We start from the raw sequence: 26,950 nt of genomic DNA, 5'->3' as shown, positions 1-26,950 counted from the left end.
CAATCTATCCATCTCCTCTCGCTATCACTTAAGGATGTTCCTTGCGCTCTACACTCCACACAAGAATGTGATAAAAGATGGCACAAACTGTACTTATCATTTTCTTGATTTTTTATTTTTTTAATTTTAGGATCTTTCACCAATGATCAATTTTATACAATCAATATTCAAGCAATTTATGAACTACATATCATTCTAAAAAACTTTCAACAAATTTTAAAAACAAAGAAATGCATCAAAAGATGTGACAAGGAAGATCAAACCCTATTATCAATCATGCGAAACACTGTATTAATGGCCTGTCTTCGGAACTCTGGTTTTACTTGAGCCATGGTCTAAAGTATAAAGTGGTTTAAAGGTAAAAGACAGCAAACAATTATTTCATTAGTATTTGAAATCAAGTTTAATTTGCCAAAATATTATCATACATCTAGATCTAGTACATTAATGTAAACTTATCATTGTGAAATCATGAAATTTTGGCTCAAAAAATTGATTATTCTGATGATCACCGACACAGAAAGGCATATGTGGGACAGTATTAATACTGCTATGAAACATACCCAGCATTTGATGGAATTCCATTCTTATTTTGCTAATTTCTCGCTAATCATGCATTTTCTTCCAGAGCTATTTGGCACATATCTTTCATCTATACATGTACATACAAACACTTTGGTGGTGGTTTCACTGGATCCTGTTCGAATTAATTTTTAGATCGTTACCACAACTGTTATTCATTTCTAACTACTGGAAGCCAATGTGGCATCAACTTACCGAGTTAGCGGAAACTTTTTTTGGAATTAGATCATTAAAGATCCAGACCGGACCCAAAAATGAAACTGATAAATTATATACCAATCGAAAGCTTATAAGCTACTTAATACAGCAAGGTATGCTTTATGCATTTTCACCGCTTCCCAGCCGAGTATTTTGCTTAAGAATATTCCAATTATCGGGCTTCGAACCCCGTTTAGAAAATAGGCTTTATGTGCTTTTCACCTGCCTCGAGACCGTGACGTCACGTGTAAGAAGCGTCGTGATTCCATAGGTTTGTACACAGAAAAGCTGGGTGATTTTTTTGTTTTCCAGATAACGCATTTCATTCTCTTCACTTCTATCACAGAGGGATATCGCATATATTTTTTCCCACAAGCTTGAATTTATGAAATCTACAGTTTTGAACTAGTTTTTGCCATATTTTATTTCCTGCTTATTTGGCGCAGATTTCAATTATATCTGCATTTAGATTATGTATCACAACTTTTCCTGACATCGCAATTTAGGCCCAATAAGAGCCAAACAAAGAAATCTCAAAAAAAGGTAGTGAATAGTTGTAGGTTTACAACAATTTGAACAGTGAATAATTTTCAGTGCCATTTTCATCTGAAAATGAAAAAAAAAATGGATTCATAACATGGAAATGGAAGAAAATACCCAATGCTTTTGTACACAAATCTATGGAATCCCAACCCTCCAGACACAACGTGACGTCATCATTTCCAGGCGACGTGGGGGTGCTCAATCAAAGCGTAATTTGGAGGAGCAGTTTCTTTGATTTTTATTTAATATTTTTAACTATTGGAAGGAGATATATGTAATATTTTTGGTATATTTGTATTGTATGAATCATTACCTTTATTTTTACTTTATTTTGATATATGATTGTTTTTACACCGGTCAGGGTCTTTAACGAATCTCTCAATTTATAAACACAATACAATAGTTTCCTTCCTTGTTAAAACAAGAAGGGTCCTAGAAAACACAAGAAGCATTACAGTGTTACAAGTTCTGGACACTCATGGCTTCCCATAACCTTAACCCTGGGCCCCTTCTTACCAGGAGTTATGATTGATACAATCAATCTTAAGTATATGGAAATCCATTAATGTCATAACTTTTTCTTTAGGAAATTTGCTCAATGTCCTTTGAAAACAAAGAGAATCACACTGAATTGTCCAGAAAACAGTGAATATATGAATAAACATCATTTCTACACAAATATTTTGAACAAACATGTATTTTTTATGTTCACGTTGCTGGCTTTCCATAGTTGCGATTGATCGGATCGATCGCAACTCTTTGTAATACGGGCTCCAGATTTAGGCCATGGCCCAAGTTACACTGGACCTCAGAATTCAGGCCGTTGAGTTAGGAGAAGAACAATTTAATTTCATAAGGCACCTCAATCAAACCAGGTATACAGAAAAAATTCTTTTAAAAAAAAAATCGATACTCAAAGTGACCCTTCTTCTGTTTTTATCGTGCAATGCTACAGAAAATGTACGTGCAGGATGAGCAGAAAACCGCTCTGTAACAATCCAGCCTCTTGTATACTACTCTTAGAGTGGAGAAAACACATGTGGAGGAATACATTTCACAAATAATTCGGTGTGACTTCAATGGAGTGTTGCAAGAAACATGCGATTGATTGCAAGTCAATTTTATGTCCCCAAATCAATTGTAATTCTTGTAATTGATTGCAAATTTGCAGAACTTAGATCGATGGTCTCCTGCTTGTATCAACATGCATCAATCAGTTTGCTTTAGTTGAAATTGATTGACACCTTGTAAATTTACAGAACAACTTGCAATTTTCGGATTCACCATATCACTTCATAAAATCTTCCAGTATATTCTTACCAATATACAAACAAAAGGAAATGCAATAAACTACATTTATCTATAAGAACGACTTAAGAGAACTTTTAACATACAATCATAAATACTACAAAATTTCAGCTCTACTGTTTAGAAGACGTGGATGCAAAAATATACTGTTTTGAATTTAAAAGTATTTAGATATCATCTTCTGTAAATTTTACATAACAGTTTAATTCCCATGAAATAACATTAAAAAATATATATGGTGTGTACGGAGTTTGTACCAAGACTATGTACACAAATGTGGACAAATTATCAGTCTTGATTAAATTTACATTCAAGAATTTATAAAAGAGTGTAAGCTTTATTCTTCATTGCACACTTAATGCCACCAACACCTGCCAAGATGGCAAAATAAATGCAGAAATAAAAAAAAACTTCATACAGTTGCATGATAAAGTACATGTACATTATTCATACCCCAATGCTCGTATTTCAAATACACATTTTCTCCAAAATCAACCTGGCACTTAAGAAAAAAAAATATATTCTATAATTCAGATTTCTGCTATAAAATAATCAAAAGACCTCTGGTTTTCAGGATTTTCATTCTTTGTTGCTGCACTGTACATTTACGACAAAATTAATAGGATGCCATTAATTCAACTAAACTCAATATTTCATAGCAGGATTCTGCTTTAATTCCACCTATTGTGTAAGTACATTTCCCCTAATGGGGCTGAATAAATAGAGTACAACTTACAATTAGAAAGAATATACAACATAACACCTGATTATTCAATAATTTAAAAATTAAATTAATACTACTTTAAAACTTCAGTGAAAGGAGACCTGTACATGTATGCCAGCATGATTTAAAACAATATTTGTATAGTTATGCAGGACTATAGGAACAGCTAGAGTATGGGGTGCCAAATAGGATACCAACACTTTTAATGAAACTTTAATAAAATCTGATCAAATCAAGAGATATATTTGGGTCTAGACATACAAAAGATACAATTAATTTTGAGACTAGTTAAGGACCCTGGGGGTGTTTCACAAAGATTCAAGTATGACTTAGAGTCGCACTTAAATGCCTTGTTGCGCGCAGTATAAAAGGCATGACGGCATTGGTCAGATCATGCCAAGAAGACGCGCACTACTGGGTATTGATCAATAAGATTGCGCGTTGCATATCATGTACGCATCAACATTTAAGTGCGACCTAAGTCATACTTAAATCTTTGTGAAACACCCCCAGATGTATTACTTATCTGTTATAAATCTGAGTATAACACCCTAATCAAATTGCAATAATAAACGATAAACCAAATCCAAACGAACCTGAAAATGATTGAGCATCAAATATTAATTCAGAGAGAGAGATGATTATGTTAAAACACAACGCAAAGAAAAAAATCAAACGCAAGTCCCATCCGCATGTTTCTGAATGGTTGCACACCAACTTTAGTTTGATTGCAAGTTTTTGTGAAACTAGCCCATGAGAGAATCCAAGTGCTTTTTAAAAGTTATGTAGCACCCTGTTTGCATGCACCAATCATACTCACCCCTTAGTCTGCAGGCACAGACCCTGATTGATTGCATACTAAGTAGATTATTGTGTAGGATCAATCGTAAAATCCGCATGAACAATCCATCGCTAAGCTTCATGTTACAGGACCCAGCTTATTAAAAAAAAAGGTGGGCTGTATTCTGAACTTAAAGTTGTGGTTTAACTATGGAGAGCCAATTGGGGCACAAATCCCTAACAGTACATATCCAATTTATTAAAATTAACTCATATGACATCCAAATTGCTGTCCCCCAGAGATGTAAGTGTACAGGTGTTTGCGTTGCTTTTCACATTATCCAGTGTCAGCGAATCGTTCTCCTTTCCCAGTTAAATGTGACTTGACTCTATTTCTACTAGAATAAGAATGCAACCTAGTTTTAAATGGATATGATGTCATTTTCTAGCAGGCTTTCAATGGAACACATTGGCCACTGGTTGAACTACAATCTTGTGATCAAATTACAGTAGCGTTGGGGCTCGGAAGGAAAACCTGGCTTGGCCTGGGGGAAATCCCCCAACTCGCCGGGCTCTTGAGTTCCAGCCCAGCCCGGCTCCCAGCATAAATTACAGTGTCCAAGAAAAATGATGTAATTCAAACATTATGTTCAAAACAAACTGAATGAAGGCTCCTTTTCACAGAATATGCATGACAAAATGCATGAATCATGATCCAGGTTCGTTTCTGAGTAAAAAAAAAAAAAAAAAACTTGTGTAAACACAGCCTAAAACTGCAAGGTCAATCCGAGAGAGTAAACGGCAGGAAATGTAGAACTGGAAATCAACGAGGAAGTATACCTATTTCCTACTGAGACCATATGGTCTCTGTCCAAAGTCTGTGGGAATTGCAGAGTTCTGGAGTCGATGGGTTAATCCAATGTTTGTGATGGTCCACGCTACTCGCTTCCTGGTATCTGCTTGCGCGCGTTGGGTTGGAACGTTCCCTTTGTTGCGTTCAGCTCGTTCCTAAAGTACTGTATGGTTTTTTCGAGCCCGACGTCTAATGGAACCTGGTGAGAGGAAGATAAAGGCGATTAAGGATTGGCTAAAATGATTAAATTTAGCTAAATAGATAAGGATTGAGGGAGACACTAGGTAAATATCAAGAGGATGACCATTGAAACGTGAAGTTAAAAGCTTGAGAAAAATGGGAGAAAGGTACATGTATCAACAAAGAATGGGTAAAAATCGTAGGATAATTGAGTTATCCTTTAGCCACAGATTAAAGCAGAGACTGGGGGAGGGTAAGTGTACTCCTTTCACTAAAAATTTACAATGCGCCTTCCGTTTATGAGAGCTACCTCCCTTTTTTAAGTACTAACCCCCCCCTCCACCTTATTTTTCAACTTGTCACACATTTTTTAAAACATGAAATGGGCTTTTTGGTAATGAGAGCTTTATATGATCTGAACAAAATTGAAGAATCATCATTATCATCATCACAACAACAACCGCACTAAGGGGGCTGTTTCATAAAGCTTTTCGTAAGTTAAGAGCGACTGGTTAGCATTTCTTACGTGCTAAACCCATCGCAATGAACATTTTGGCGGATACCTTTTACAAAAAAAGGATCACCAGGCGTTCTTAAAAATCGCTCTTAACTTACGAACAGCTTTTTGAAACACCCATGTCAGACTGCTTACCTTTGGTTCCCAATTTAATAACGACCTTGCCTTGGTAATATCAGGTTTTCTCTTTTGAGGATCGTCTTCAGCAGCTTGGACATGTGAGATTACACTCCCTCCCCCTAAGAAAAATAAACATACATACAAATCAGCCATTATTAATATTGGTGATTAGAAGAAAGAAATGAGACCGAGGAGAGGGAATATTGAGAAATCGTTGGCTTCCCGCAAAAAGAAAAAAGAAAAGAAAAAAATTCAAGAAAATGCAAATTTTGTTTTACCTTTAGTGCTTTTAGCAGCTAGTGTTTTATTTTCTGTCCTAATTCTCACACTTTCTGACAGAGCAAGATTTTTTCTTCATCGATATTTTGTGATTTTGTTTAAAATACTCTACGAACGATTTCTAATCTTAAGAATGAATACCATATCCCCTTTTTCCGTGGATCAAGAATACGCTATCCACTAATCAAGTTCCTGGAGAAAGACACGCAAATGCGCAATCCAGTTCGCGGAGAAAGGCCGCTAGCGCGAATCGTATCTTTTTTCTGGGAATGAAATGTGTGATCCAGTTCCCAGTTGGTATGTTTTTATTTATTACCTCATAATGACGTCACATTTAGGTTCGAAAATGGTACTAGAAGTTCATGACATGCTTTTTCCATTATAGCAATGATTTTTTTTTTTTTTAAGAAATCCTTCTTGCAGGAAGCTGACGAAATGGGTAAGAAGGGGAAGGAGAGGAAGGGTTAAAAGGTGAAGGAAGGGGGAAGGAGCAGAGAAGGGGGAAACTAGACATTGGGCAAGAGAAAGGAGAGGGGAGAAAAGGAAACCAAAAAAGAAGACTCACACCCCAAAAAATGAAAAAAAATAAAGAATAAAGGTATGAAGAGGTTGGAAAATAGATTAGATAACAGGTCAAAATACACAATCGGGAGAATACAAACAGAATGAACAAGATGTAGGTGTAGATGTAGGATTTCAGTGGCCTATAACATACATCAGTGTACGTGGCAATCACTGGAAATCAGTTTCATGAAATTCTCCACAGGTTGTGTATTGTTTGAAGATCTTACCTATTTTACTTTTTATTATTTCAGCAAATTCAAGAATTGTATGCTCCTCAGGATTACCCTGCATAAGGAAAAAGAAAAAAAAACATCACTCTATAAAAGTGTTAGTAATAATAACAAAAAAAAAACAACTACAACAATAATAATAATTATATGCAAAATTTCAAGAGCACTTTAATAGAATATTTCTAGCTGCTGCATATTATGATTCCAGCTTTAGCACTGCTACCCTATCAGGTGCTCAAGCATTAAATTCCTTTTAACCACCCACACATTATCTACTACACCTGGGTGGAGAGTGGCAAATGTAGATCTATACCTTTTACTAGGGTATGGTTAAAGCAACGGCACCAATCAGAATCAAATTTATCGCACATTAAATCTACATAGACAAAGCTCCATTGCAGTGTTCTTAAAGCTACCAGATTTCATTTTCAAAACAAGAGCAATATCAAATAAATTGATGAAAACTTTGAAAGGGAAGTAATTAGTAATCATTAAAAAAAAATATTTAAAAAGCTTGTGAATGTAAGTCACAAAGGTAATTACAATTGAAGACTGGAAAGTCAAAACTTTGCATGTCAGAAATTTATGAATTCATAAATGTGGATTAATATTCTCATTGTCAACTTGCGATTTTAATAAAACTATAAAAAACAAATTTTTTACTTGGATTACGTGGAATACAGAAATGATATATCAAAACTTTGGCATAACACTTGGCACTTCATACTAATTTCATTCAGAGAGCCACACACACCCTCACAAACAACTTTTGATGCATTCCAAGGTTGACAAATGTGACAACATCCCCCACATTGCTTTACGAAAGGAACATTAAAGAACACTTTACACAAAAGACACATTCAAATGTCTCACAAGAAAAGAAATATGCTATTGCATTATGTACACTATAACCCCAGGGTGCATTTGCTTTACATTCTCGACAAAGCCTTGGAATGCGCAATCAAGGATGCAAGGTTGTAATAAACCTTGGTGTATTCTCTCTAGAAGTTCAACATGACAACCTCTTTTGTGTGATCAATAATTACATCAAGGCTATTACATATCTCATGGATATTTTTTTTTCGTCAATTTGACATTCCATTCAGTAATCTTGGGGGGTTCAGTACATGCAAAATTCATAGCAGAAATGCCAGTCCATTCCTTTTTTTTTAATATCCTTAACTTGTTTTATGCTCAAGTTGTCATCTTTATTATACTTGGTTGTTGTTGGGTTTTTTTGGGGGGGATCTATACTATTTACAAGAATGGTTTTAGTAAGAGGCTACATTCTACAAGCTCCCCCTTTTTAGCAGTCTCCGCAAGTCCCATCCCTTTCAAATGATAATTTCAACTATAATTATATTGTACATTTATTATATATATATATATTTATATTTATGTAAGTATATTTACTATATGTTTATTGTTTATTTCAAGACGTACAAAAACAAGCATTGAATTATTTAATTTGAATATTGTTGGAAATGGAAATTAAACAAAATGAAAAATGGGGGGGGATAACAAGCGACAGTAAAAAAATTCCCTTCTTCAAATCGTTGAATTTCTAGCAATGTACAAGAAAAATACACAGTGCATAGGAATGTGTCAAACAATTGCTTGATAACTCATGCATATTACATGAATGCAATCCATTCATAAACAATAGTACAGACTCATGTGCATAAAATACAGTGACATGAAATAACATTAAACAAATAAGTAACCACATAACTCATCAGTGAGCTTGTCACCATGTTACCTGGGTACAGTTAGGGAAATCCCCTTGGCTTTACCTCATCCCATATTTTTCTACATTAAACAAAAACTTTAATAACTTTAACCAATATGCAAGTTTTCAATATCACCTCATTATAAAAACATTTTAAATGGTATCACAAGGAAAGATTTATTCACCACATTGAATAAAAAAATCCTCGATATCATAAGAATTGCACAGAATTTGTTTGCACTGATAACCTTGAACCTTCCAACCCCATACCCAGCCACGCCCTCTCTCCCATTAGCAGACAATGGAGAAGAAAATATCTAAAGCTCCGATATGTATACTATTTTCTCATGACAAGGAAAGGCTCAAAACAGACAAAAACTTGTACAAGGTCAGTATAGCTGTGCAGTCTTAATCCACAAATGACAGTAAATTTGTTATGTTATAAAAGGAAGACCACCCTAAATATAATAATGTTCTTGGCTCTTTAAAACAGAATATAGCAGGCTTTTCAAAGACGCTTGTTTATTAAACTTAATCAGATCTATTGCCACCATTACATCATCATTAACTACTACAAGCCACCACCACCAACATCATCATCCTACATGTAAATATCTAAACACAACCACCACAACAGTTACCACCACCACCATCATCATCATCCTCAACATCATCATCATCTTTATCATCTTCTTCAGATTCACCATCATCATCATCTTCTTCTTAATAATCGTCATCATCATCATCATTATCATCATCATCATCCTCATCATCACCACCATCATCATCACCAGCATCATTATCATCAACAAAAAACGACAAAAAACATCATTTTTCTTCTTCATTGCTGTAGTCATCATCATCGTTGCACATTTCATCAATATCAATATCATTCTTCTATATGAAAACTTAGGACCAAAGAATTAGTTAATATGGGAAATACCCTGTATTGAAAGCATTTTAATACTTACAATATTCACTGGCGATGAAACATTGCTATTCATGAGCGCAATAAGACCGCTCACAAGGTCACTGCAAGAAAGTCATAAGGAAAGAAATAAAAGTTAAGAATTATGTCAGAAGAACACTTCCTGACACAGTTTATTAAAGCAAAGTATTTTAAACAATAATACATGTAGCTGAAAACACAGGAGGCTGAAATTGAAAATCACAAATACAAAGAAGGATACACGGGCATGTTATCAACCAATATAGACAAAGAGAATGCAATGTTTTTTGGAAGGGTATCTTCTTTCATTGTTGCTAACTATTGAATAATAACTAACTTATTAGGACTTTAGCAGAATAACTTCTCATCACAAAAAAGACTAGGGTAATGTTGTGGGATTTTATAAAAATATCATTTGGCGACCGTTGCGCTAAGAAAATAATTACCCCTTTTCTCCCAGAATCATTCTGCACATATACATATATAATATAATTTTTAGGTTATTTTGTTGGCTCTTGTCATAATTTTGTGATCATAAACACAATTATACTTTAAGTATAAGATTGACAGATATTTGGACCCTGAACTTCTCATTTCAGATCGTTCCTCAACCACTAGACCACGCACATCTCCATCATCATTACCTGACATATTGGAAAGATCGCGTTTGCAGTCCTTTCCCAAATATCGTGATTGGTTCGTCCTGGAGAGCTTGGAGAATAAAATTACTGACGACCCGGCCGTCATTCATGTGCATACGAGGTCCAAAGGTGTTGAATATCCTGGCAACTCGGACTTCAACTTTATCCTGGAGGAATGATAAATACAGGAATAGGGTCATCATTAGATATTGTTAAGAATGATGATGACAAAGATGGTGATGGTGGTGATGATGGTGATGATGATGCTGATGAAAATGATGATGATGATGATGATGATGAAGATGAAAGATGATGATGGTGATGATGATGATGTGATGACGATGATGATGTGATAGTGATGATGATGATGATGATGATGATGATGACGATGACGATGACGATGATGATGATGACGATGACGATGATGATGATGATGATGATGATGATGATGATGATGATGTGATAGTGATGATGATGATGATGCTGCTGCTGCTGCTGCTGCTGATGATGATGATGATGATGATGATGATGAAGATGATGACGATGATGATAGTGAGGAAGAATAGGAAGAGCAAATGGAGTACATGTAGAAAAGAGGGAGAGCAAGAAGAGGAGCAGAAGAAGAGGGAGGTGGAGATTATAAGGAAAAGGAATCAGTAAGGATACAATGCATGATTATGATAATAATGAAGATAACAATAATGATATACTGTACATGTAATAACATCAACCTCTCAAATAATTCTTTCTCAATCATTACTTCCTTCTCCCAACCACCCACGTACCTCTCAATCTTCCCTATTTTTCACCCCTCCCTACCCTCAATTCATTCTCTTCCCCCATTTATCAATCTCATGTCTCTCATTGATACGCCAAGCATGACAAGCAGCTCTACCCATGTTTCTCCCTGTTTATCCAACCAATGATCTATTATCATATCACACTCTGACTATTCCCCCTTGTCAAGCCTGGCTCCTTTCAAATTTCCTTGAATACATCAAACTTTGCAACCCTGGGCTTCGATATTTTCAGCATTCATTCTAAAGGCAGTTCATACTCCTGTTTGGCACGTAGTTCAACTTCTTCATTGTATTATTCCTCCTTGCAGTGAACCATAAATCGACAATGAGCAGCCAGTCTCATTGTATTGCTAACCTAAATACCATCTCAATTCCATTGTCACTCATTTTTTATCTCTCTGTGCCATCGTATCTTTAAAATCATCTATCAAAAAGGTTGTTTACTGATGTGCCGATCACCTGATGAAGACGAAAAACAAATCTATCTCATCTTTCAGTTGATAGAATTCTACAAGTCACAAAATCATATCAAGCATTTTATCATTATGAATCAGTCATGTGCATAGGTTCATAACCTAAGCAAAGCAATTAGAATTACTGCAAGATAATGATGGTATTCCAATTTGAACCTTAAATCCATCAAAACAAAATTACTTGGAAAAAATCTTAAATATGAGAAACAGAGCGATAACATCAATTGTTGTACTGTGGAGAGCTGAATCTATAGAATAATAATAATAATAGGCATTTATATAGCGCCATCTATCTAGAAATATTCTATTCCGAGGCGCGTTGTTATTATTATTACCCCGGCTTTAGCTTGAGCTGCTTCTCAGCGCTCATGCATTCAAGGAATTAATCCTGCCGGGTACCCATTCACCTCACCTGGGTCGAGTGCAGCACAGTGTGGATAAATTTCTTGCTGAAGGAAACTACGCCATGGCTGGGATTCGAACCCACGACCCTCTGTTTCAAAGTCAGAAGACTTATCCACTGGGCCACAACGCTCCACAGTATCCTGTAGTTAATTACATTTCATTATCAAAAGAAATTTCTCCTCTACAATGGGCACGGGGAATGAGAAGTTACATACTTCACGTACAAACGAAAATGTAATCCTTCTTTCATTGTATTTTGAAAGCCCTTCACAACCTACCCGGGGGGGGGGGGCACTTACATTGACGAGTGGATACCATGCACGACCAAAAAACATGTAAAAAGGATGTCTTATTCAAGATAGGGCATGTTACGTATGTAACATAATAAGGGTGTCAAAAACACTTAAATAATGAAAAAAGGGTATCTCTTTTGCTAGGAAATTTATGTGTTTAGGGTCAAATTTGAGAGGGTATAAACAATCAAGACTAAAATGTTTTATAAAAGATGTACTTTTTGCCCAAGGTGTCAACACTACGTGTTTATAGTCTACAAATGTAGACCCACATCTGCAGTGTGTGTACCTCAGCTGATTCAACGAGTCTGCATAGCAGACTAGGTCTACTGAGGCTGCTCGCTTCGCTCGCCCTTTCAGGCTGGTTTGCTTCGCAAACCAGTAGCAGATCCCACCTCACGAGCCATTCAGAGTCTGCATAGCAGACTAACGTGTTTAGGGTATGATTTGCGCGAGTTGGGCTGTACTAGACCCAATGATGTAGGTAAAGGTAAAACCGACGTCCATGTTTGAAATATCGCTGTACTTGTTTAGGGGTACAATTAAGGGAATACTTGCCAATAGTATCATTTTGTTTCCAATACTTGTTAAGGGTAGGGTTTCACACACCAATACTTGTTAAGGGGCGCATTTTCAGAATATGGAAAATACGTGTTTAGGGTGCTTTTTTAGATCTCATGGTCACGCATGGTATCCACTCGTGAATGGAAGTGCCCCCCTCCGGGCAACCTACATTATTAACATGAAAAATGTTCACCGACAAGTTTTGAAATCTTACCTGCTTTGCGTACGCGTAGCACATGGTTTCAGCAACTCTTTTGCCCTCATCGTAACATGCCCTGGGACCGATGGGGTTAACATGACCCCAATATTCTTCCTTTTGCGGATGCTCTTCAGGATCTGGGGAGGGGAACAAAAAAAAATGTAAAATGAAGAAAATACTGTATCATAAAAGGGTAAGTTGGCTTAAATTGAATCCATCAAGACCATCAAAATATGTTTGGCTTTAGGAGAAATTTGGCTTTGAAGCAGTATATATGTGTGCAAACCATGTTTTGCATAATATGATCTACAAAAAATTGCTTCGCTTAAGGCTATTTTTTTAAGATACTTTTTCAAAACTTCAAAGTTGGACTGTCTTATGTCAATAATCGCATAGATCAGTCTTACAGGTTGCACTTTGATATATTAATATTGTCCTTTCTAATTTACATTCAATCACTATAATTTTTAGCCTTCTGAAATAGCCACTCAAACAAAAGCTCATCTTTTCTTCTACACAAGCTTTTTCTCATAAAAGTGTTTCAGTCATCTCAAATACAAACCATCTTGAAAAAGGTTCATGAAATTAATGACATCATCATCTCACCTCCATATACTTCTGAAGTTGACGCCAGAAGGAGCCTCGCCCGTACCCGCTTGGCTAACCCCAGCATGTTTAGGGTTCCTAATGAACTTGTTTTTATTGTCTTAATAGGGTTGTACATATAGTGTGGTGGAGACGCAGGACACGCCAAGTGATAGATCTGATCAACTGCATAGGTGAAAACGAGAAAAAGGAAAACAAAAATTATCTCCCTAAAAATCAAGGTCATTAAAAAAATAATTTGGCACTATCGTTATTGCTGTACAGACAAAGCATGAACAAGCACCTAAAATATCACAAATTTATGCTTGTACACATGTACATGTACATTGTAAAATACAAAAATTAAGAGATTATGGTAAAGACTAAAGAGGGCATTTCTAAAACAAAATGGCAAAATTAGAAGAAAAAATCTATGAACTAAGTTCTCCAGCACTGGTCTAAGGCTGGATGAAACTCTGTACTGTACATGCATGCGTCAAGATAAGGCAATATTGTCAAGTGCCCTACCCCCATCTTCCATGTTTTTTAATTCTAAATGTTATTTGCATTACAAATAATTGTTTCGCTGCAGATCAAATACGTTAGTTCTGCATCATTCAGAGAGTGTACATATACATGTAGGTCACGTTGCCGAACCCTTACATGTGCCATTGTTAAATTTTCCACAATTCTAACACTTCCAATTCACAAGTTCAATAGTACTCACATTTCCAAGGTCATTTCAAGAATTAAATTTCAGAAAAAAAAATAGAATACAATACATTTTATCGAACGGTAATCATAATCTTAATGGTACAGATAATGTGCACTTTGAAAAAAAAAGACAGAAATACTGTCACGTATGGAGTCATTTTCTTGACATTGATAAATCCACAAGTATGTGTAATCACACTCCAGAGCTTTGCTCAAACTTTGTGAAATTCATTCGCGTGCTAGTTGGAGTCTGACTACCGATTTCAATTGCAAAGCCTTTCATAATTCAACACAAGGTAAATATGAACATTAAGGACAAGGATATTTTTTTGTCAACTTGATTTAGCATCTTCATGGACTCCAATCCACTGACAAAAGGAAGTGACTCTTGATTTTTTTTCAATATTGACTTTTCCTTTATTTGGAATATTTTCTGTATAACTCTGCATGTCCCCCCAATTTCTGAAATATACGACAAGTACATTGCGTCTCTATATATTTCCACATAAAACAATGACACATTTTCCTCATGCGCTTTTAAAGAAACTCATTCCGCAGAGTCGCTTCTTTTCGTCAGTCGACGGCAGAATACAATGAAGATTGTAGATGCATGTACAGAAACATATTATGTTAAAGGTATATACATTTTAATAGTCTACTCCTAACCTTTCCCCTTTCCTGCTTTTGACATTACTTCTCCCTCTTTATACTTTTCTTTTTGTATCCCCTTTCCAATATTATATATTAGAATACTTTGTCATTTATTTTTACTGTTTTGCTTGTTTCTTTACTGAAATTTTACTCTGTACAAATTCGTGTAATTCAGCCTTTGGCTGCTAACTGAATTTTTATCACAATAAATACCATTTATCTATCTATCTATCAGCAGTTTGCGGTAGCAGGGGAATTGAATATTGATTTTGCACATTTTACATTGTAATACATGTACAATCATGCAGTAGGAAATGTTCCATAATTATTTGGGCATTATCCTGATTTAAGTCACCGGTCCATTCACTTGCATTTATTTTGTCAGCGCTGGTGACTTCTTTTCTCCCCCTTTGACTTTGTACAAAACGAGTGCACACACACCGACAAACACAAGAATTTCAAGATATTAAAAGGACATTTATTGGATGAAGAAAAGGATTAAGAGTAAACTATAAAAAGAAAATAGATAGAACAGTCTTATAGGTGTAAAGCAAAGATATTCATTTTCAGTGCGATACCTTCAATATTTATAGCCTACAGAATTCATATCATAATATCTAAATGAGATTTTAGTATTTGATTCTCACCATGCCTGTCTTTGAATACATGTGTGTTTAACACCAGCGTTTCATTTTATTGTTTTTTACGACTGGTGCTTGAGAAAATCTATTCGCATTTCATCCAAACATTAACTGCAAAACATGACAAACTAAATGTACATGTACATTCAGGACGCTCAATGATACAATGTTCACGTACTTGGTAAAGTAAGAGATAATCAGACTAGAAAAGGGAATTTGCCCAAATGATACTACATGGAGAATTTGAAATAGTCAAGACACATTTCACTGGGTAATTTTTTTCTGAAAAGGTTGACCCCACCCCAATAAATACCGATGGAATGGGGTGATCTTGTGCGTTTATTAAAAAATATTTCCAAAATATTAAACCTCATTCAAAATGCTCAATCAGGCACACCCTAGCTCAGAGAGTAAGGGGTCAAAGGAATTCACCTAAAATATGCAGCTATTATCCTCAAATATCATATAGATATAAAATTATCAAGGAAGAATGCTTTATTCAATGGAGACAGCCAAGTTGGCATGGTTCCCATATATTTTTTCCAGCATATTAATAATTGCTTCCATGCAAAATCTACATATTATGCATTATCTTAATCCTATCCCTAATTTAAGCCTAATCCCTGGATTAAGTGCATATGTATGTACACTGTTTGTGTTTTGAACATTTACTCACCATACTGATGTCGATATTGTAATGTCATTTATATTGTCAACATATTATACTTAAGAAATTTACACAAAAGTCATTGTGTATGTTTTAATAATAGAAGGTTATTCAAAAGTCATGCTTTTATTATTAAGATGCATACTATACCGAAAGGGTAAAAGTGTTAATGAAATTTGGCAATTTCTACTCTAAACTATATTACAAATAAACTATAATTGTACCTTACCACTTAACTTTATTGAAATGTGTAATAAGGTTTTTAATTTTTCAAATAATGTTGAACACATCAATATTTAAGATGAAATTCAATACAAAATAGTACAAACAAAGTAAAGCTACATGCAAGTATTTAAGAATATTTGAAGAATTTTGACCTACGGACATACTGCTTCAAAAAAAAAATAATCCCCCCTCCCTTCTTATTTTATGTATAAATAGCAGGTTACTGACCCGTGTCAATTTAATTCCAGTTTCCCCTGAATAGAACTATTATTCAAGCCATTCCATTACATCCAATTCACCACACCCTTTTGAATTTCACGATGCGCTTTTGCACTCACCTGATAGCAAGAAATACCTAACATTTTATTCGCTGATATTCCTCCATTATATTTTTAAGTTTGTGTGTATTACACCATCATACCTTTAGTCACGTAACATTCTGACTATTTTGACATGTTACGTTTCAATTTCATTGGAATCAGGACAGAACGCAACCGCCATAATTTTCTTTTTCTTTGTGTCCCCTGCCAGGTCTCCTGCTTTCCAAGGATATTGATGCATTCCTTCAAATTTTAATTTGTAATTATATTTTGTATTTTTTTGCTGAATGAAATGATGATATTGTTCTTTCGGTCAGTGCTGAATAATCGCATGCATGCATGGACTTACATAGTACTAACATGTGCAACAGGGGATTTCATCAATTTTCATCCGATAAGTTGTCAGATCTGACATCTTTCCATGATTTTGATTGGCTGAGAGGCACTGTTCCTATGGTAACTGTCGGATAAAATGGGACTTGTCGGATAAAACGTCCGACAAGTCCTTTTCATGAAACGCCCCCCAGATGTTGACTTTTTCCCATGAGGCACTGCCAATTTCGGCCTTTCCGCTGCAACCGATAAATGGCGCATCGTATTGTGAATCTAGCAAAGTTATGGGTATTTTTGTGATGAGGCAAGTGTGAAATGGTCGATCATAGTATTCTATAAATATTGCTTCATCCTTGGAAGAAAATCACCTAGTCTGTATGCCTAAAAGCTTCTCCCTCTTCATAATTATATGCATTTTTCTCATGTCGCTCTTTTTCAATAAACTTTACAGATTGCATGGCAACAATTACTAAAATGATATCTAAGTAGGCCTATAATAGAACAGTTTTTTAATCCTCTTTTCAATCATTCATTCTTCCCTTTACTTTAATTTTGAAAGTAGTTTTTACAAAGGAGGTTTAAAAACTAAAAATACCTCTCCTTTTCACACTTAGCTGTTATCTGATTGCAAGCATTCTTTTCATGCTTATATCTGTTTATATCTGTCTTTATCTCCCTTTCTTTTTCACGGTTTTATCCAGTTTGGGATTCATTCAGGAATCAGGATTATCATTTGATAAGAACCAATCTCCAAAAACTGTTCTTAGAATACTTTTTGTCAACATTAGAGTAAAAGGCTTAATATATTTCACTTTTTCACCTATCTTTAAATAGTGGTTTCTGAATTGTCTCGAATTCCTTTTCTGGAGAACGAGCCTACATGTAAGTTTCTCTTCCTCTTTTACCCTTTTTACACAGGCTAAAATTTCCTTAACCCCGTACTATAGGTGGGGCTAAATTGCCATTTAGCCCCACCTATAGTACAGGGTTAAGCTTAGCCCACTTTCTTTTTACACAGCATTTTTGCAAAGTGGGCTAACCCCACCTTTAGTACGGGATTATTTGGCCTTGCAAAAAAGCAGGGTTATCCCAGCAATTGCGGTGCTAAGAGCGATAGTACGGGGTTAAGATTGCTAGTGTAAAACGAAAGTGGGCTAAGCTTAACCCCGTACTATAGGTGGGGCTAAATAGCAATTTAGCCCCACCTATAGTACGGGGTTAAGGAAATTTTAGCGTGTGTAAAAAGTGTACGAGTGAAGTACTTGTACTACGAATGATCGACAAAAACCACTAGTCCGGGGTTAGCGAGTTTCGTGTGTAAAAAGCAAGCATTCCTTATCCGGGGTTAGCAATAACAATTTGGCATGTGTGAAAAGGAAAAAAAATAGTACGGGGTTAAGGATAGTACGGGGTTAGCGATAGTCCAGGGTTAAGAAAATCCTGTGTAAAAAGGGTATTTCATGAATTTGCCCTCAAAAAGTACAGATTCAGTGCAGGTCAGAATTTTGAGGCAATTTGAGCTTTAAACTTTGCAATAAAAATTGCCTTTACAAATTCAGAAATAATCCATAATTATTTGAGAATCCTGTCAATGCATCCAAAGATGAGAAAAAGGGCAGATTCAAGTTTGGATTTAGTACTCCTGAGAAATTAGAAGTTGTTCAATGTGGGCATAGGGGTTTATTTCTATTTGGTGTAATGCCAATTCGTTCAATGACCAACTTGTCTATTATAATTTGGTCTACTTTCAATTCGTCCACTATCCACATGGTCTAATTGCCATTTTCTCCACTCACCAGTTGTTCCCATTGAGTCCATATAGGATTTGGTCTAATTGGACAAAGTGTTAATTGGGCGAAATTGATAAAAAGAAAATGTAGACCAACTGGTTATAGAACGAAATGGTAGTAGACAAAGTGGTGATTTGACGAAGTGATTATTGGACCAGATGATTATTGGACCAAATGGTTTTAGACGATATGTTGAAGGACGGAATGGCCTTAAACCAAATGAAGGTAGACCATGTGATGAGTGGACGAGTTGGCAATAGATCAATTGGCAATTTACCCCTAGGCCTATATGCCTATATCAAAAACGTGATTGTACTTTCCATCATATATATAAAAATATGACTGCATGTCAAGTGTCATCTTTAATTTGACTTGATAAAAAAATGTGACAATAATGTTTTTTAGAAACATCATGTTTTGGGGGTATTCCTTCTTGTTTATGTTTCAATTTCCTCTTTAAAGGGGAAGTTCACCCTGAAGAAAACTTTGTTGTAAAAATAGCAGAAAAAATAGTAAAAAATATTGGTGAAGGTTTGAGGAAAATCCGTTAAAGAGTAAGAAAGTTATTAGAGTTCAAAGTTTTGGATTTGTGACGTCATAAACGAGCAGTTGCCCCATGTATTATGTAATATAAAATGCATGAATTTCAAATTTTGTATGGTTCCTGATGACTTAATTTTGTTTTCTATTCATGATCGGGTGTGAAATGATTTGTCTATTGATATACAAAAAGTACAGTGAAAACCTTTTTAAATTTTCTGAGAAAATGACATTTCATTGATTTTTTACCATTCGCTATGTAGGAATGCTGCTCGCATATGACGTCACAAATCAAATAACTGAAATTCTAATAACTTTTTAATTATTTGATGAATTTTTCTCAAACCTTCGGCAATATTTTTTATTATTTTTTCTGCTATTTTTACCATAAACTTTTTGTCAGGGTGAACTTCCCCTTTAATACCTCCCTTTTTTTGGGGGGGGGAGCCCAAGGATGTCTAGCCACAACAAGGCGTGTGAGAAAAAGACTGCTAGGCAGACAAGCGTGAGATTTTACACTTGGGCATGATTCTCACACTGTAGGCCTCAGACATGAAGACCTGTATTTTTATTGTGTAAAGTAGGTGGTGAAAATACATGTAACAAATGTTTACCTGGCACAAAAAATAATAACCAGGGGCAGTATTGTAAGGTCATTTCATCTAAAAGTACCTTATTTTATCTTTTAAAATGAAATTGGTATTCTGAGGGCACATTTTATTTCATCTTTTAGAAAGTAATTGGGATTCAGAGAGCACATTGAACGTGTACATGTATCTTTCAGATAAAATATGAAATTTATCTGTGATAGCAGACTAATATTTTTAGAAAATAAGAACAAGTTTAATAGATCCTAGATTAACATAATTCACAAAATTAAGTAGAGTTTGCACACAGTGCTATGCTTGCCTTTTGCGTGATTGTGCGTGTATGGATTACTACAAAAGTGCAAATGAATTAAATATGCATGGATGGGCTCATCAATGACATAATTTACGATTCATTAAGAGCACAATTCAACTGCAATTTCCCTCTGAGAAGTACAACGGTGAAGCTCATTGTCTGACACAATACAACAACAGGGTATAATTCATGAAGATCAAACCTGAAGGTTAAATTCACAGAGAATGTGTGTTTATTTTCAACAAATTTCTGTTGCATAAGATATTTTTATTGCGATACATGTCATGTTCTAAATGTTAAGCCACATTTCCATGGTAACGTGGCTCAAAGCTGATCAAAATCATGGTTTTCCCTGGTAGTTTCCATAATTGAAGCGTTATAGTAAAGCACTTTTCATGAAACCGAATCTTAATTTCAACTAACATGTACATACATGTAATGCATGGTATTATGATCAAACTGGATTTTTTTTTTTACTTTTAGCAGACTAAAATTTAAAGGAGAAATATATCGATTGTGAATATGGTGTTATTATATCAATGGAAAGGTTATGATGTGGGGATTATCATGTCATTTGAAAAAAATGGAAATGATACTTAAGATGGAAATTGCCAATCAGAAAGCGCTAAAATGCCTTTCCAAAATATGCCTCGAATTGGTCTCTAAATTGATTCGAATTAAATGACGTGTATGCTTGTATGAGAGACCTGATTGGCTCGCGATATCAAGCTCCAATCGCGTGCAAAACCTATAATGAAAATGCGAGGGTACGTACGATTTCTCAGCACTGTCACTGAATAGTTTGGTCACGAAATGAAAGAAAACCAAGAAGTTATATCTAGATTTGGATTTCAAAATAAATGTTGTTGAAAAGAAGATATTGATGATGAAGATTCTAGCTCTAGTGAACAACAAAGTGACGTGGAAGAAGGAAAATTAGGGAAATCACACCAGTGATGTGAGTGGGACGATATATAACTGACATATACATGTAATTCTACTTTTAAAAAATTAAAAATATGGACAAGTTCAATCAATCCTAGATTATCATCATTCACAAATAAAAGTCTAGTTTTCAGACAGCCCTATGCTCACCACTTATTTGATTGTGCGTGTATTACAAAAGTGCAAATGAATAATACGCATGGAGGGGCTCATCAATGACATAATTTACAGTTCATTAAGAGCACAATTCAACTGCAATATCCCTCTGAGAAGTACAATGGTGAAGCTCATTGTCTGACACAATGCAACAACAGGGAATAAATCATGAAGATCAAACCTGCAGGTTGAATTTGATGAGAAAAAAATCTCATTCACAGGGAATGTGGTACCGCACATGTGTTAATTTTCAACAAATTTCTGTTGCATAATTTTTTTTTATTGCAATACATGTCATGTCCTGCTGTATATAAATGTTATGCCACATTTCCAATTGTTTTCTATGGTAACGTGGCTTATACCTGATCAAAATCATGGTTTCCCTGGTAGTTTCCATAATTAAAGCATTCTAATATAAAGGAGTTTTCATGGAACCCGGATCGTTATATTTAACTAAACATGTACATGTACTGATATAAGTTCAATCTCAAACTTGTGTGTTTAAGTTCTGTGTGTCAAGTGATCACAAATGCTTTACTTGGAAAAAAGCAGGGTCATTTGCAGAAAAACATCAAACTTCAAACCCATGATATCTTTTGGCCCTATGACTTCAAATAAATTACACTCTGAATTAATACAGGGATTTGAAATAAACAATGATAGACTGTAGTAGAGTGATGAATTGTTCTCTGGATTTAATATGAATCCTAAAGATTTATTTTCAAGTATAAAATGATATTCAATAAAATCTACAAGCTTTAAAAACAAAATGTTTATCCAGTTCTTGATCGATCAATGACCATGGTCGATCTGGATTTATTGGCCCGTATTCTGAAGTCGAGTTTAACTTAAACTTAGGTTTAAAGTTGTGGTTTACGTATGGATAGCTAATTGTTACATAAATCACCAACATAGAGGTATTATATTTCAGCTCATTTGGCACGCAAATCATTCATAATTGTCTAGGAAGTATAAATAGATGATTGTCTTCACCACCGATGAATCAGGAAAGAGCACAGTAAACATAAGAAATATACAACTTAATAAAAATTTTGATACTCTTGGCTTCCCATACATTTACTTAAACCACAACTCAAAACCTGAGTTTTAGTTAAACCCAACTTCAGAATACATGCCATTGAGTATCAAACAAAAGCAATTTTAGCAGGGGAAAATTTCTATCAAGTCTATACAACAGGCAATACCTTTCTTTTGAAAGGCTTGATTAAAAAATTCACAGGTTTTCTCAAATCTGCTTACCTTCAATCATAAGAGAATTAACGACATCGTGGTTGATCAGCTCAAAGTTCGGATGGCCAATCCAATGCTCAATGTTTCTCTTACGACCCGTGAAGAAGTTGTCCACTACGGTAACCTCGTGACCTTCTAACATCAGCCGGTCGGCGAGATGTGACCCGACAAAACCAGCTCCACCCGTAATCTGTTACAAGATGAAAAATGAAAAACTATTAATCTCACATGAAATCTGAAGAACCTAATAAGCTAGTTAAATTTGAAAGAACACCTGCTATAATTGGTGCAACTGTATTTCATTAATCCATTAGCACCTAAATAACAAAGTGTATTTACTGAGTTGAAGGCATTTCATCATTGCTCACATTTTTATATTGTTCTAATAAAGATGATACACAGTAGCCTGTAGTTTTAAAACACAGTTGCCAAGTAAATTGAAATTGACAGGCAGTCCTGGATGGTTCATTGAGTATTAGAAAAGGCCTTTGGTGGCAGTTTTGTAGGTGCTAAAGAGTTAATAAAAAAATCTTGACTTGTATTTTATATACCAGTATTTGGGTAGAGCGTATGCATGATATTCCCTCAGGTACACTGATCACAAATCCACTTTAGGGATAAAATTACAGACAAGACTGGTAAAACCATTTTCGCAAATAAAAATTATATCAAAAACATGCCATGAATATATACACAACATGCGCAATGTAAATTAGCAATAGGACACCAATGTCTAAATCTTTTGTGAATTTGTGCATTCTTGAATTTATTTTCTCTATGTACTTCATTCATCAAGTAAAATTTGTGTCTAATAATATGTAATGACCATAATTTTTACCAACAGGCACAAGCCAATTTCATCAGTGATATTAACATCTTATCATGTACTCAGTTCCAAACACCTGGGAAGAGAATGGCAGTGCATTGCCAATGGTGGGATTTGAACATCCGACCCTTGGTTTTAGGAGTCAAAGAGCTGAACCACTACACCATGGCACATCTTCACCAGGACTTGATAATTTAAGAGGGGTTTCAGACGAGCGTAAAATCTGTCTTTAACATGCTGAACTGTCATGCTGATTTGCAATGACGCTAGATTTTCTTTCGTTCACACGACTGGGAAGGCTTCGCGAATTCTGCGGCTTTAATTTCGCTTTGATAAGAGGAGGTGTGGCTTATCTTGGGTACCATCACTTAAACCTGCATTGCCTAAATTGGCAAACCAAGCAGAAAATAGCGCCCCTCTCTGCAGAAGTGGTAGAAAGGTCACCGTAAGCTCCACCCCAAGAAAAATGTGTTTTAGGGGTCAAAGCATTCACATCGTCATTTTCATATATCCTCACTAAAAAACACCTTGATACCATCATTTAAAAAGCATTTCAAATTACGTTATTTTGCATTCACACGTTAAAACTGCGTCATTCAAATGATCATCCGAGTGATGCAAAATGCGAGTGTGTGAAAGCCCTTCAGTTCCACAAAGGTGTATACAAGTATAGCACTAGATGACCAACCCCTGCCCTAAATGGCCATCTCATTGGCCTGGGATATATTTGTGTCTTTTATACTTGTGTTGTATAGAAATATGCTTTACAGATAAATGACCTTGCCTATTAATTTATAAAGCTATGGCCCATTAAAATATCATTTTTGGTCAAACAGATCGGAGTACTGGGAGTCTGCAACCCGGGGGGGGGGGGAGGGGGGGCAATCAGTATATGATGCATGGTGGGTATGTGCCACGGAGCCACGGAGGGGACCCCCATTTTTACACTCAAATTTCCGTTCCAAAGCATAGCATGTCTTATTGGGAAAAAGAACAAAGAAAGCCTCTCCAATAGCATATTTTCCATTACGCCGTTCAGGCTGCATTGATCTGCTACAATGAGCCAAAATTTTGGTGAAAAGCCGGCCGCAAACAGCTGTCTGACCATCACCTCTGCGCGAGCGCACCTGGCATGGGCTAGCCATGGGGCTAGCTGCATGCAAGTACATGTATGCCCGTTCCATAGGGATGCATACGCACTCACACGCAGGCGGCCCGTTCCAAGGACCCCGTTTTCACAAACATTTGTAGTTCCGAAGCCCGTTCCGAGGACCCTCCTTTTTACAATAAGCCCGCTCCAAGGCCCCCGTTTTTGTCTCGCCTGCGGCACATACCTACTACTTTTTTGGTCGAGTACCCCAACCTCGCAATGTCTAATTAACATATGGATTTCATATGTGTATCTCAAATGGGGATGATAGCTATCTGTATATTTTTCCTTACACTAGCTTAAGTGCCCAAATAGCAATGACAGAACTTTTAAAACACAATCATCAGGGGGGGGGGGGTTAGGGGGCACTTTCAAAAAATCCCCATCTTACAAAAAATTATCCGAACAAACATGCAAAGCTCCATGCCACATTTCAAGGCAAATACATAATACATGAACTTCATTCATTCATCAAATCAAAGTAAAATTTTACTTGAAATATGCAAGATAACGGCAAAATAAATAAAGGAACGAGGGATGTTTTAACACTCCTACGACATTATCCACTTAAAAGTAAAAAACAGCCCTATTATTCAACCAATGAATCAATTTACTTAGTACTACAACAACGAGATCGGCAAATAGCAGCAACATTTGCACAAAAAAGGTATGGTGTACTCTCATCACTTCAAAGCTGCATATTCTACCAATGTTTACCGAACATGGTAATATTGACATTTAAGCAGTACAAATGCTTTCTGATAACACCGACAGCCTCTTTTTTTCTTTTTAATAAAGGAGATAGAAAAAAACTTCTCGTGCACTTGAGAAAACACTATAATAATTTTTGGTCTTTTTGGTCTTTGATGACAATGTTAGCATTTATCTGGAGCAGACAGAACAATTCATAGCACGAGAAAAATGGAGGTAGATCAAGCATTCACGAATGGAAATTGGACTGAATGTTTTCAGTTTCAATTTCAAACACGGATATCGGGTATAACATACATCTAAAACACATATTAGCCACAATATGTAATTTTGATAGTTTCAACAATGCAAATTATCATTTAGACTTATATTCAATATTCAAATCCTTTGAAATTGAGTGAATGTTTCATAACTCTATTGACTGAGTCTCTGTTGATCTTTGCATTTGACAGTTTAATATCAAGATCAAAAGACTATCTGTAATATTCATGAACATGTACAGAGTATCAGCTTTTTTAATAATGGCAATTTGAACATTTCTTCAAAAGTTTTTGCATACAAACAACTAACATATCAAATAATATATCCTGGAACTTTATAGGCCAATGTCACGAGAAATACTGTAGAAGGGGAAATGGTTTCGATACATTTTGTAATTGTAATTTTTCCCCATGAATATCACATCATACTATTTACAAAATCAGTATGTACATGATTGTTTATATTCAAAGTTGGATATATACTTCAAGTATACTTACTAATATTCTCATTCTTGTACTCTCTGGTAAATAGGCAACTTCTGGATATTTTCGTATCGTTCTGAAGGGGGGGGGATAGATAATGAATATTGGTATTGTATTAAAAATTAAAATAAAGGAATGTACACAGTAACCTATTATCTACATGTATTCAGGCCAAATCAGAAAATACAGTACTGTAATAAATTACATGTAATTATCAGACACCAAAAACAGTGTAAATTTTAATGATAACTATGGAACCTTTCAGTTTTTTTCTTCCTCAACAGGTGGCATCAAATTACTTTACAATTAGGTTTTATAAAATAAAAAACAGAAGTTATCAACGATAAATAATGCTCAAGCTACTTCGTCTGTTTCTCTCATAATGATATTAAGACAAGGGTATTGAATGATGAGTAATGATAAAAAGTGCAATCCGCAGTGAACCTTGTGGAATTTTAATGGATTTTATGGTGAAATTAAAGTTTCATTCGGCAATGAATATTTATTACCAGTATTATTGATATTATGTAATATGAATACTAAAATACAATACATATTTTGGGCAAACACAGAGTATAAAAGAGGAATCCAACTTCGTATATGATTTGTGTTAAAAGGACAAAAGTAAATTATAACACAGAATAGTGAAATTTGAAGAAAAAAATTGAAGGACAAACAATAAAGTTATATCTGCTTCAACTTAAAGTTGAGCAGAGGACATATGATAAAGTTATAAATGATTAAAAAAATTGGAGTATGTAAATATCAGATTGGTGACTTGGTGAATAGATTTTGACAGGTGGCAAGGACAACCATTTATCATGTGCTATTCCGGAAATTATGGTGTTCTCCTCAATTACCTTTTCCC

The 26,950-nt window shown here is 35.3% G+C and overlaps 1 protein-coding gene across 1 annotated transcript; it reads right to left on the bottom strand.

Annotated features, from left to right (window-relative positions):
* Positions 1-1,665: 1,665 nt before the first annotated feature.
* On the bottom strand, positions 1,666-26,179 carry LOC121429466 (UDP-glucuronic acid decarboxylase 1-like). The gene is made up of 9 exons (XM_041626483.1): positions 26,098-26,179; positions 22,662-22,842; positions 13,538-13,702; positions 12,947-13,068; positions 10,201-10,364; positions 9,579-9,639; positions 6,876-6,933; positions 5,821-5,924; positions 1,666-5,187 (listed from the first exon to the last, which is right to left on the bottom strand). The coding sequence occupies exons 1-9, from the start codon at positions 26,107-26,109 to the stop codon at positions 5,074-5,076; spliced, it is 981 nt and encodes a 326-aa protein (XP_041482417.1). The 5' UTR covers positions 26,110-26,179; the 3' UTR covers positions 1,666-5,073.
* Between the last annotated feature and the right edge of the window lie 771 nt (positions 26,180-26,950).

The sequence above is a fragment of the Lytechinus variegatus genome, chromosome 16 (assembly GCF_018143015.1).
Source record: "Lytechinus variegatus isolate NC3 chromosome 16, Lvar_3.0, whole genome shotgun sequence".
NCBI classification, from domain to species: Eukaryota; Metazoa; Echinodermata; class Echinoidea; order Temnopleuroida; family Toxopneustidae; genus Lytechinus; species Lytechinus variegatus.
This window is presented reverse-complemented; position numbering and strand designations above follow the sequence as displayed.

What these genes read in the sequence shown, in the direction of transcription:
- LOC121429466 (XM_041626483.1), bottom strand. An exon ending in GCTACGCGTACGCAAAGCAG is followed by an intron (nt 10,365 to 12,946) that starts GTAAGATTTCAA and finishes TCATTCCTCCAG; the next exon opens with GATAAAGTTGAAGTCCGAGT. An exon ending in TATTAAATTGGGAACCAAAG is followed by an intron (nt 5,188 to 5,820) that starts GTAAGCAGTCTG and finishes TCCTCTCACCAG; the next exon opens with GTTCCATTAGACGTCGGGCT.